This window comes from Thermobia domestica, chromosome 3 (genome assembly GCF_964235325.1).
Source record: "Thermobia domestica chromosome 3, izTheDome1.hap1.1, whole genome shotgun sequence".
NCBI lineage: Eukaryota > Metazoa > Arthropoda > Insecta > Zygentoma > Lepismatidae > Thermobia > Thermobia domestica.
In genome coordinates this window covers 62,160,790-62,174,901 of record NC_137456.1, presented here as the reverse complement: position 1 = coordinate 62,174,901, position 14,112 = coordinate 62,160,790, and the positions used below count along the sequence as shown (strand labels likewise).

Sequence of the window (14,112 nt, the reverse complement as noted above, 5' to 3'; positions counted from 1 at the left end):
ATTGTGTCGAGGAATTTGAAGCTTTAAAATGTATAAAACGATAATTATGCCTGTTGTGCTGTATGGTTGTGAAACATGGTCGCTTACGCTGAGGGAAGAACGCAGACTGAAAGTATTTGAGAATAAAATTCTGAAACAATATTCGGAACCCAAAGGAACGGAAATGAGGAATGGCGAAAACTTCATGATGAGGAACTGCATAATTTATACCATTCACCAAACATTGTTAGGGTCATCAAATCTTGGAGGCTCAGGTGGGCAGGACATGTAGCGAGAATGGAAGAAAGTAGGACCCCTTTCAAAGTTTTAACTGGAAGTCCAATCGGAAAACCACCATTAGGAAGACGTAGGCACAGATGGGAGGACAATATTAAGATGGGTCTCGCAGAAATAAGAATACAAAATAGAAACTGGATTCAGTTGACTAAGGATATAAGTCAGGAGAGCTTTTGTGAACATGGCATTGAACCTCCGGGTTCCATAGGTCATAGAGTGAGGTAGTTAATTTTAGGCGAAATTTATGTACTTTATATTTATTTCGTGCCGCTAGCTAGTTCCAATTGTTTAAAAATATGCCCCTGCCAAATATCAGTAACTTTCGTGAAAAGTGTCATTTGATATACATTGCTGTACTTTTTCCTTAATGCTTAAGAAACATTGTTTGGGATTGAAATAGGTTAACGATTGGGAATTAATTCAAAATTAAAACCCAACACTTTCACTTAAATGGCATAATTAACATTTAATACTAATTCCTAATGTTTTTTTTTCAGTTCGCGACTTGTGTTATACGAAGAAAAAGATTTGATTTAAATCAAAAAAATCGATTTAAATCAAAAAAATCAACAAAAATGATTTTTTTGAAAAAAATCATGATTTTTTTCCACCCTGGTTCTAACTAATTTTGAAAGTTTAAGAGTTTGAATATCTATTATTGTCGTAAATGTACAAAATAACGTTAAGAAGTTATTTTATTGCAGCAGTTCTGTTAAGTTTATTGGAATTAGCAATCAAATAAGCGGGAATTCAGTAATGACAACATTGCTGGCGTCTTTCCAAAACTTCAAATATCGCCTGAAGTATGTTAATTTAGTAAACAGTGCTTAATTAACCAAATGCATTGCTAATTTTCATTGGACCTCTAGGGACCTCTATCGGACATGAGTCGATATGGACTTTTTAATTGTGGAAACATCTAAAGTACATCCCCATAGTTCCTTGAACACCCTGTATATGGCGCAACATTCTTTTCGCCTTCAGTATTTAGTTTCTATCTTCTATTGTAATCTAAAATTATTTTAAGTATTTCTCTCTTCATTTTTTATTTTTATAGGGATTCGTTGCGAGACCTACTAAAAACGCTGATGGAAGCTTGAATCTGATGAACTGGGAATGTGCCATACCAGGAAAGAAATCAGTAAGTATGGAAGATTATATATACTACATAGAGAAAAACAAGAAACAGTTGATATTTTGAGGAGCACTTGTTACTCTGTTGTTTATTCGTATTTTAAAATTATTCTGACATTAAAAATGATGCATCAATTTTAGTTATAAAAGCAATTTGAGTTACAGACTCAAGTTTCAGGGAAGATGTGTAATTTCATGTTTTGTGCAGAAATTTGTATTAAGTGTTTTCTAATTTCATAATAAAACACTGTATTTGCTTTTGAATTATTCATTTTTCTATTTGATTAAGGAAGACTATATTACTTACGTATCATCGTTGTTGTGTTTTCTTGGGTTTTGTTTTTCCATGAACATATGAAAGTCTGTACGGACTGAACGCTTTCGATTATTTATAGCAGTTATTTTAGAAGAGCTGCAGTTTGAAAACTTTAGAAGAGCAAGTTTGGAAATCCCTTTCGACAGCAAATGGTGCATGACAGAGCTGATTTATTTATTTATTTATTTATTTATTTATTTATTTAGTTAGTTAGTTAGTTAGTTAGTTCGTTATTAATTATAGCATTTAGTTCAGTGAATTCTTAATATGAAGTATTTCAGTAATAAGTTAGTTACACACTATATATGAAAGGTTCGGAGAAACATAGTGGTATGTCACATTTTCTAATTTTTCGAGTAAATTGAGAAAAAGAATTCAACATTCCCATGCAATTCTGTGCAATAACATTTATCAAACCACTTCTTCTGCCATCTGCAGGTACACTCATGTCCAAAATTATTGTCGCATGTCTATAAATATGTTGTTGTAGGAATATAATTTGATAACAAATTCGCCCGTTATTTCTTATAATGTTAGTTTGTGTATAATCGGCAAATTTCATGTCAAAAGAGCAGTAAAGAAGAACAATAAAACGAAAATAAAACTTTCTTGTTCATTTAGCAACATTTTGTTTTACTCATTCTAATTTTCGTATTTATAATTCTTTTTTCTACGAAATTTACCACAAATATACATTTCCTGATTATACACATAGTTTCAGTATTAAAAGTGTCCTGCAAAATCAGTATCAAATTATATTTTTACAAGAAGACAGCTATAGATATGCGACAGTCATTTTGGACATGACTGTACATTTCCAAAATTATACTACCTACATATTGTTCTGTGATTCGATCCCAACCAATTCGAGCTAGTAACTCAGTCTCACCGGAAGTTGCGCTTACCATTATGTTCGCCCGAACCGGTAATATATAAACAGAAATAATAATAAACTATGTGATAAATTGTTTTACTAGCATACTTTAAAGACTGAAATTGACAGATTTAAATTGTTACTTATAAATGGAAACGTTAATTCTATTGACTTTGTCTGTCGAATATTTACTGGACGGTTTCGGGCACTTAAGCTGTGACTTTGTTCACCAGAAAGGTACTCCATATTAAGATCGAATTCACTTTATAACACAATTTGCACTTTTAGAGCAAAGGTTCATAGTTGGAAAGACATAGTGTTAAATCTTATTGTGAGTAACTTGCTGATGAACAAGAACACAGCTTAAGTGGCTGAAAGTGCACAGTGAAATTCTCACGTTCGCAGTCAACAGAATAAATTTTCACTTGTAATTTTTATAATAATTTATTTATTGACAACTCATCAGATAGGAAGGAAAGAGAGAGGAAGAAAAATATGGAAAGAAAGGAGAGTAAAATAACTTGAGAAATTTCAACTCTAGCGTCATATTGGCATCGAGAATACGTATTGTGCAATGATCTCAGTGTTCGAAAATATACAATATTAAATGGAAGCTACATAGATGAAAAATTCACATTAAATGTAACTGAACTGATGTGTACAGTACTTTCGCAAATATTTCGCTAATTAGTAAATATCATTACTAAGAATAAATCGCATGAGTACGTGTAAAAAAAGCATTGCATGAATGTATGTAATGCAGTCAATTGGCCACATATTTCTTTTATAGGGTCATTCCACGTCAACTCAACAAATTTCAGAGGAAATTCTGTCTTCACATCTCCGATTCTAAAGATATTTGGTACAGTTGTTGGCCTCATAGACCTATGAAAAAAATATCAAGTTTTAGGTCTCTTACATCATTGGTTCTTAATTTATTTAATTTTGAAATTTGGAAACTTCGAGAAAATTGGAAGCGTTTTGAAATCTTTCATGAAGTGCAGGGCAGCAACCAATTAAGATACAAACAGAGTGGTTTCGTTTAAAAGCTCTTTTAATTAGCTTTCATATGAGATGTTATTTGATAGGGGGTTAATTTTTGAAATAAAAAATCAAATTTGTTTTTGAAATTTTCAAAATTATCTTTTCAAAGTGCCAGTTTGAAAATTTTGAAAAAAAAAATCTCGAAATAAGTTCATAACGTCTCCTTACATTACCCAAAGTTTTGCTCTGGGATCTCCATGGGGTCAGGAGTTACAGTGCATAACACACACATATTCAGGAAAAAAAATGCACTTGTATTACTATCCATTCTTAAGACCGATAGAAGTTTCTTTCTGCAGAATTTCCAATGGCAGGTCTTACTACTGTAAGTCTGTACAAGTTTGTTCATATCCACACCTGACCATGAACTGCTTCTTCCACACCCAATAGCGAGTTGTAAATAGGGTTGCCAATTTAGTCACTTTGTGGCTAGATTTGGCCATTTTAAGAAACTTGGTAGCCACAAATTTTCGAGAAAGCCACTAGAGGCTTTTCTAGACATGTGCTTCTTGCTTTCAGCCATTTCTAGCAATTTTTGGACTTCAGCTACTCTGGATATATTGTATCATTTTCTATTTTCTGAAGTTTGATTTGTTCGTTCTTTAACTGAGATCTACTGCTAGAATTAACCCCCCTAAAAGATTGCATTGATGGTCATATTGATTCCGCCTCATATCTTGGTTACACAGTAGAGGAGTTCGAAACCTGTAAATTACCAGCAGACGCTGAGAAAAATCTTCGGGGTAGAAGTGTGAGTAAAAAAAAAACTCGTTAAAGAAATTCAGAATAAACTTCCTGATAACATAGACACCCTTCAGAAAATCTCGCTTTTTATCATCCGAGGGGATTTGAAACCACTGAAACAGTCTTTTAATGACTTAGTTTTTGTTTCACTTTGGAATTTGAAGATAATATCGACACAAAAACGCTTTCTTCAATTTTAAGAGTGAGATTTGGGTTGCGCCGTGTGTGAAAATATTGTTTTCTATACAAAATTTCAGCTACAGCTGCAACTAGTTGGAACTGAAGCAGCCGGGTAAACAATCGAGACAAATGAAGCATCGCCTCAACCTGAAGATGATGATATTGATGAGATTTACTATATTTCTGTTAGAGGCATCTTGTTTTAATTTTATGTTGTTATAGAAATCGAATTTATTTAGCATGTCTCAGCGCGAAAGCATACTTTTTCCCTAGCCATTTCTGGCCATTTTTAACTATTGATTGTAGCCACTTTTTCTAGTTGTGTTGGGAACACTAGCCGTAATCAATCAGTGGAGCTCCAGACCTGAAGGAGGGTAGTTGATCCATGTGAGTGCATTGTGTTCAGTGATTAGTCCTAGTGGGTCGAGTACTACATATCTGCAGAATGGGTCCTTCAGACAAGAGACAGAGTTCGAATTGTTTTAACCCTTTTGATAAACCTAACCATTCACACGTTAGGAAAGAACTGACACCTGTGACCCAGTGGATGTGTGCCTTGATGCCAGGAACAAATGAAAATTAAAGTGTGTAATAGTTGCAGAAAGATGCCGACGTTTGTGATTTACCTTATTCAAATACAGCAGAAGCACTTCAATCTCTAAACTGTTCTGTTTTAGAGATAGGAGAGTCACCTCTGGATAAAAGGAAGATTGGTCAGAACTTATATTCGAAGGAGAAAGCAGCAAGGATCAGTGTTGCAGTAGAGGAAATTGTTGAATGTACCTTCTACCGATGAAGACAGTGATACTGAATGTGGTTTCCTAAAATATGTCAAAAAGATATATGCAAGCTGTACTAGTAGAAAAAAAGGTTATGTTGCTGACTCTTGTTCCTGATAATTGGAGTATAAGAAAAACAATGGCAACAATTTTAGGCCCCAACTACATAGTAAGACAAGCGAAGATACTTTCGAAAGAAAAGATGTCACGCCCTGAAATGAAACCCGGAAAAAACCTACCAACTGAAACTGTTAACTGTGTCAAACTTTTATGCAAGTGACGAATTCAGTCGAGTGGTGCCAGGAATAAAGGACTGCATTTCTGCGGTGGACGAACAGGTACTGAAGTTAAAAGTATCCAAAAGACTAATGCTTTGTAATATATAGGAGGCGTACAAACTGCTCAAAGAAAAGATCGCAAGTGGGTTTATCCAACAGGATCAACACCTTCATTTTCCTATCCTACAGCACCTAATATACTGTGCAGTCAGTCCAGTCACAGCTGGTCGAACATACACTTTATCAGAAAAGGAAGTGAAAAAAAAAAAAAAAAAAAAAAAAAAGAATATGGAGACATTCCAGCAGTTCAAGGCTTGTCACTAGAGACAGTAAGTAATAAAAGTGCATTTTTTCCTGAATATGTGTGAGTGTTATGCACTGGAACTCCTGATCCCATGGAGATTCCAGAACAAAGTTTTGGGTGATGTAAGGAGACATTATGAACTTACTTTGAGAATTTTTTCAAAATTTAAAAATTGTCACTTTTTGAAAAAAATTAATTTTGAAAAATTCTAAAGCAAATTTTGATTAACATTTTCTTTTTCAAAATAACCCCTATCAAGTAGCATCTCATATGAAAACCCATTAAAAGAGCTTTTAAACGATACTACTCCCAGGTCTGTATCTTAATTGCTTGCTGCTCTGCACTTCATGAAAGATTTCAAAACGCATCCAATTTTCTCGAAATTTTCAAATTTCAAAATTAAATAACGTAAGAACCAATGAAGTAAGAGACCTAAAATTTGATATTTTTTCGTAAGTTTATAAGGCCAACAACTGTACCAAAATTCATCGAAATCCAAACAGGTCAGTCTCGATGACTGTGTTGAGTTGACGTGGAATGACCCTATACAACTGCGAGCATTTTAGCAAGAAACCTATTTATTCAAAACAATTCTTTCACTGCTTGTCTATGCTTTGTCTTTTCAGACTCCATGGGAAGGTGGTTTGTATAAGCTGAGAATGATCTTCAAAGATGATTATCCATCAAGTCCTCCAAAATGCAAGTTCGAGCCTCCATTGTTTCATCCAAACGTGTACCCTTCAGGTAAGTAAGCTCTGGCGTGACCTTTTTTGTGTGTTTTTAATGCGAAGCGAAAATAATATATATAAAGCCTTTGTTTTTATATATAGTGAAACCGCTGTAAGGCTACCATTTTTTCAAACTTAGAATCGCTGGTTTAAAAGTATGGTCTTTCAAATGAGGGAATCAGATTCATCTGAATTGTACAGCGTATCGTCGTTCGTATATATATTAAATCTTCCTTGTAAAAAAAATAATTATAGCAGAGGCAGTGAAATAGATCTCGAGTTAGTGTGTTTAGAGGATGATACAGGAAAGTAGATTATAATGACTAATAGAACGAATGGAATACGTATTCCAAATAAAGTTAATACGAAGTTTCTTGGTATTCCTAAGGAAATGGTATCCAATATTTCAGATATCTTATCGAATATCCGTTATCAAGGATCATAGAGTCTCAAAGCATAAGCAGCAGGAGTGTTTTTATATATTTCAAGCATCAACTTCATTTTTTTTTTTTAACTTAACGTATTTTAACTTAGTAACGCATTGTATTTTTTTTTGGGGGGGGGGACTACCCGGGTACTTCGTTCCGATTCCATGTGGGAACTAAAGACCCGGCAAGAAGTAGATAAAAAATTCGTAGTTACTTGCAAAAATAATTGTTATAAATAAAATTTCGTTGGTGTTAAGTGCACTTACTGAACTTAATTCCAACAAAGAAAAGAGAAACACACAGAGTACCTCTAAAAATACAAAAAGTGAATATTTGCGCTGAAGCCTTAAGTATGAGAATACCCTGTTGCGTATGTTTTAAACCTCAGCGGTCCTTGATAGTAAATACTTGACAAAGTATCCGCAATATTGATGTATTTTTTTAGGAAAAAAAGTTAATACTAATTTTAAGTGGGTGATAATTTATTTTAACACACTTCCACTCAGTTTTTCCTACTGTTAATGTACCACACAGGATACCATATTCGTCTTTAAGAAGGGAGTAAATAAAGAAAAAAATCAGTCAGTATGTTAGCGTGTTCTTGTAACTTCTGTAAGACTACTGTGGACTTGATAAAAAGGGAAATATTTGACAACTCGAAAGACAATAGTTTTTAAGCTTTTAACACTCTCACTTTCAGAATATTCCATAAATCATGTAGCACCTATCACAATACGTAAACTGAAGGGGGAAAAATCCTTCCTTGAGAAGAAAACCACACCGTAGGTGATTGTGTTTATTAGACTGTCAGTCAGTTTGTGAAGATTTGTAATTCCCGAAAATGTAACTTTCCGTTAAAAAATAAAAAAATAAAAAATAATAAAAACATCAACCCAAGTCATTAACCTTCGCACTATAAACGGGGAATACTTTGTGCCCACCACAGTATGTTTGTTTTTTTTTTTTTTTTTAAAGTACTCTTCGTCGTTTCTCTAAAATTGTATTTAAAAAAAAAGTTCAACATGTTTGGCTACCTCATATACTTTACAGTATAGCAAATTGAACGTTAGTATGTGTCATAAATTTACTATTTTGAGTTGTGGGCATAAAATACCTCCTCCCGTTGGTAGATGTGAATGACATTTAGAAGTCTCTCTCCTAGATGGCAGTATAATAAATAGCTCTATCCCGCCTTTTCTGAATTTGGCGGTTAGTCTTATCCCGTGTACTGTTCACTTCAACCACTGTATTAATGTGTCTCATAAATGTATTGTTTTCAGTTGGTTGGCACAAGTGCCCCCCCACACCCACCCCCGTTGGTAGGGAATGTGACTGGCATTTAGAAGAGTCACTCTTAGCTACAGGCCAAGAGAAATAGCATGAGCTATGACCTTGAGACCCGCAGTCAACACGGTTAAAAGATACTGCTTACCAGTAGTGTTGCCAACTGGCACAAGCGTAAACTAGAATTTGGCAATGTCTCGCATTGCTGGGGAGAAATGATAAACACGCTTTGAGTCTAACCCCAGGCTTACTTTTCTCGCATTCATTTAAACGATCTGATCACTTATATTCAGGTGTCCTAGTATGTAACATTCATTTGTTTTAACTAAATGTTCAAATGTACTAGGTGGATTTATGGTTACCTTTTACCTTTTTAATGCATGATGAGCGTATATTAATTTAAATTAAGTAAAAATTCCATCACATGACACGATCTATATTTTGAGCTGCGGTGGCTCAGTGGTAGAGAGCTCACCGCTGGTGCATGGGATCTGTGATTCAATCTCAGCTCGCGACAAGTGGTGATGGACAAACACCGTGTACATCTTCATTCAGTTAGTTCATTCATTATCGTCATCTCCCGTCTTCCTTAGCCTCGGTGCATAATCCTGGGACAGTGCAGAATATATTTAATCCCTGCATTCTACAGACCTGTCAACTTCTTTTCTCCTCACCCAGTAAAGTTTGTCATTTTCTTTGGTAAAGCAAAATGGTCCGTTTTTATCCTCCCTCCAGGAATGCTTATTTATGGAACACAGATACGGGGTGTCTTCAAGGCCACAATAGTTCCGAACTAAACAGCGTTTGTTCTGTGGAGCGTGGTAGGTTTTTGTAGAGTTCTATGCTGTTTTAATTTGTGTTTGTATGCTGATTTGGTTCCTTTTTACCACATGAAGGGCAAGAAGAATTACAACCGAAACTGAAAAAATTTAAATGAATTTTATGAAGAGAGAGGCTGATAGTTAAAAACCAAGCAATGAAAACAGGTACCGGTACATAAGCGGCTAGAGTTACTGATGTTTTAGTAAGTACATTAAAACGTGTTTTGAATGAGTGCGAAAAAGTCAAATTAATACAGGGTGTGTATCGGTCACGAAAGTTATGAAATCAGAAAACGGTCATGAAGGTCAAGAAAAAGTCACGAAATTTAGATTTTAGGTCACGATTTTTTTTTTTTTTTTTTTTTTTTTTTTTTAATGCATAAATATGGTATAGACTGGAAAATTTTGTTTTATAAAACGTCAAAATTCACCACCAAGTGTCTATGATCAGCTTTAGATGTTACCAAATCGCAAGCAAAGCACGCTTCTATTGCATACATGAAACGGGCAAATTCACTCTTGAGAATGTTTCTAAATTCTTTGGTTTGGAAAAGAAAAGATCACGAAATTTAATTTTGGGATTTTAGTAGACACCCTGTAATAAGAACGAGAAGAAGAAACGGACACAAAGGAAAACAAAAATCGGACTGGATGATTTTGACGAGTGTATTGTTCTTCGAAGTTGTCCACAATACAATCAATACCTTCCGTAAAAGCATTGTTGCAAATACTTGGAGAAAAGATTAATTTCATTGGAAGTACTTGATATTTACAGAAAGTAATCCGATCCCTAGAATTTCGGGAAGACAGCATAGAAGAAACAGAAGATGGAAATGATGAAGTAGAAGATATAGACGGCATTGAGCCTTCAAAAATATTTCAACCTGCATATATCAATTACGTTGAGTGTTTAACATTCATTGTTAAATTGTACTTATATTGAACGTTAGGATCCGTATGGGTTAGAAACACTATCAAAAAGGCCACCTTCTCTTACTGTTGCCACCTTCCTAACCACTAACGTTCTTCGTACCCTTCCGAGGTCATAGCTCATACCTTTATATAGGTCATAGCTATATATAAGTCATAGGTCATAGCTATACCTTTTGGCCTGTAAATAGCTGACTAATATAACAAGTAGTTGTTAGTCTTATTCCGTGTACTGTTCACTTCAGTCATTGTAGATTCTTGTGAGAGTTTCTAATTTGTTTCTTTTGCAAGATGTATTTCATCTTTTAAGAAGTGGGAACAAATGCCCCCCCCCCCCCCGGTAGTCCGCGTTACAAAAAATATCTAGATAGTGCGAGGGTTAACATTATTTAGCTGTGTTTAACACTACAAATATCTCGCCTGACAAAACACACAATTTGCATGTAGTAAAATGGCTGTGTTAGAAGGATGAGAGTAATATTGACTGTCAAAAAGCTATTGTCACCGGTTAGGAGAAGGTGTGGTAGGCTTAAAGGAGTCGAATTAATGATAACAATGTTATTTTGGAACTATAATTGCATTCCAGTGGAAATCGGCCGTGATAAGTAATGTTCCGATTTGTATGTAATTACATATTTTTTTCCTTCATATGTAGGTTCGTCAAATCCGTAAATGTTTGTGGTTCACATCTATAGGGTGCTTCAACTCAAGTTTCATATTACGTATTTTTTTGTACATATTTGACCAATATTATATATATCTATGTTTTTTTTTTTTTTTTTTATACATAAAACTGTCTTAAAATTTTGCGTTTACTGAAATTTTAATTTAAAATAAAATAAAAAAAAAAATACTCTCCAACTGTGCAAGGCTTGCATTTAGATTCAATTTTGTCATGTCTATCTTTTCGTTTCTTTACCGAAAGAGAAATATCTTTTTATATATTTATTTATTTATTTGTCAAACCATGTTTCGCAGAATTTTCGCCGATAACAAAATAAATATAAGAAGAAACAAGTAAAAATCCTCCGGGGTACATTAGCAGCGCCCTTTATTCTCAACTCTGGAGGAAGACAGACCATGTGCCTGACAGGCGACTGGCCAGGAGATTTCTTAAATGAAATCTATTTGATTATTATCGGAGGTCGGACGGAAAAAATGATGAAAGCAAATCCTGCAATTCCAGTTAAAACTGTATGCTAGTGTGCTTCCAGGAATTTACTGAAAGAGTTCGTTTCAAGAAGCTGGCGACAATGGCAATATCATAGCAGGTAACCTAAGCTTTCAAAGAACTTCGCTTGTTCAATTGAATGACAGGAGGACAGTACTCTAGTATTGCAGTTGCAAAACGCACGTGTTCTGTATTGACCGTCGAAGTTAGAAATGGCTCCGGTTCCCTCAACTTTATCCGCGAAATTGTGGTCGTGAGTAACTATCGATGATGCGTTTACTGCGGACGGTAAAGTGGTGTTGTGGCAAGTGTGTGATAAAAAAAATTGGATGTTCAATGAAATCTCAGTTAGAACATGTACGAAGTGCACTCCATGCAAGAAATAAAAATTTGCGAACTAAAAAAAAAAAAAAAAATACTCTTGACACAAATGCATCAAGATACTTCAGTGAGTGAGTTTTTCAAAGACTTGCGCCAAGCAATGATAGCAGCAAACATTCCTTGGAACAAAATTCAAGTGCCAGAATACCATGCTTTTCTGGAGAAGTACTGCGGGCGTCGAATTCCTGACGAATCGACTCTTCGAAAGTGTTATCTCGAAGTTTGTTATAGGGAAGCTATAGATATCATTAGGGAAGAAATAGATAGTTCATATATTTGGCTTTCGATGGACGAAACAACAGACGTTTTGGGGCCTTATGTAGCAAATTTAGTGATTGGAAAGTTAAGTGAAGATGCTCCATCTAAATCCTAATCCTATCTTATTGTGAGTAAATACTGGAACGCACGAATCATTCCACGATTGCTCGCTTTGTAAATGATGGTCTTAAAGTGTTGTGGCCGGGAGGAGTTCAGGAAGAAAAAGTCCTTGTTATCTATACAGACAGTGCAGCATACATGTTAAAAGCGGCTAGAGAACTTAGTTTTTTTACCCTCACTTAATTCATTTCACCTGTATGGCCCATGCTCTTCAACGTGTTGCTGAAGAGGTGACAGACAATTTTTGCGAAGTAAATCAACTAGTTTCTTCCCCCCCCCCCCCAAAAAAAAAAAGGTTAAGGCGCCACAACGTGTTCAAGTTTACAGAGATCAACTGCCAGACGTGCCACTTCCTCCGGAGCCTGTGCTAACGCGATGGGGCACTTGGATACAGGCAATACATTTCTACAATGAACATTTTCAAAAAATTAAGTCTGTTCATTCATTTCCATCGGAGTCTGCTGTGACAGTTGGCATTGCTCAGAAACTGTTTAATGACTCAAAAGTAGCGTGTGATATCGCATACATAGACAGCAATTTTGGTTGGCTACCTACAAGCATTAAAAAGCTAGAGACTGTTGGGCGGCCTCTTCCGGAATCCATGGAAATCATGGAGGATGCAAAGACACTGCTGCAAGGTGTGTGTGTGAAGATGTAGGAAAAAAAGTTCGAAAGAAACTAAATGCAGTGCTGGAAAGAAACCCGGGTTACGACAGCCTATTGGCAATATGAGATTCTCAGTGATGAAACAAGAACCCCCTGAAGATATTTCCCCCAACTACATCCTCCTGTTGAAATACGCTCCTGTTACCTCATGTGATGTGGAGAGATCATTCTCTGCATACAAGAATATTTTATCCGATCGCGGACAAAATTTTACTTCTGATCATTTGGAAATGAACCTTGTAATCCGTTGTGCAACAACACAGTTGAACTGCAGGCAGATCTTTAGTAAGCACTTTATTTAAATTAAAAATGTTCATTAGTGGAAATATTCTTCAATCTTAGTTCAGCTGGTATTGTTTAAAAGATATAGGACTGCTTTTCCCTGCATGAAATAAATATATATAAAACAACACATTTCGTCTTAAGTTGCTTTTAGTATTTAAATTTGTATATTGCGTATAATGCATTTCAAAATTGGGCCGTGGTGACGGATACGCATTTAGTGTAAAAGGTTCTAGATTTGAAACGGGACCACACCACGTAAGATTTCTCACGTACAAATGCCGTATGCGTTGCTTTTCTCGGGGCTTTCCTGTTTCTCTCTAGCCGATTCACATCTTCCTTCATTCGCATCTGATTTTTATTATCCTGCAATCAGTCACGTCAGTGACGTATGGCTGTCTCAGCTGTTCAAGCATTTCACTTCATTGGGGGACTTGCATTAAGCAGGATAAAGTGTAGTAGATTTTTCTTTTTATTTTCATAATTCGTTTAAATATTGCATACTCATACACATGTTAATATTACGTTTTCATAAATATGTAACATATGTAATATTACATACTCTTATATATTTCATATTACTTACATTTTTAAGTGATTTTTGTTATTTATTTATGTATATATTTAGGGGGTTGATATTACATAAAATTCCGGACTCTAGTGATAAGGATTGGTCTGCTTAAAAGAGATGGTCAATGAGAGGAGTTTATTTATATATATAATGATTTTTGAAGGAGAAAAGCAATTAAAAATAACGTTTTAAATCCATTATTAAATTTTGTTGCTAGGCACAGTCTGCCTGTCCTTGTTGGATGAAGAGAAAGATTGGCGACCAGCCATTACCATCAAACAAATTCTTCTAGGAATTCAAGATCTGCTCAACGAACCAAACATTAAGGATCCTGCGCAAGCAGAAGCTTATACAATTTACTGGTAAGTGTTGGCTTTTTTTGTTTCTTCAGCATGTGAGTAGGTGCGTGGACTTGCATCTACTTGACGAAGCTTTTGCTGAAGTTAATGTGTTCAACGTTGATAATCGTGTAATACAAGTCCTTTAGCTAATTATATATTTCAGAAAATACTAGAAAAATAACACTTGCTACTGCGTAGTGAT

At 35.1% G+C, this 14,112-nt stretch overlaps 1 protein-coding gene across 1 annotated transcript in view; it reads left to right on the top strand.

The window, feature by feature from the left end:
- lwr (ubiquitin conjugating enzyme lesswright) overlaps positions 1-14,112 on the top strand; it is a 29,405-nt gene that overhangs the window by 9,124 nt on the left and 6,169 nt on the right. The window contains exons 3-5 of the mRNA XM_081750970.1: positions 1,334-1,417; positions 6,556-6,673; positions 13,787-13,931. Coding sequence (XP_081607096.1) covers positions 1,334-1,417; positions 6,556-6,673; positions 13,787-13,931 — 347 coding nt within the window. The remainder of the gene's footprint in view (positions 1-1,333; positions 1,418-6,555; positions 6,674-13,786; positions 13,932-14,112) is intronic.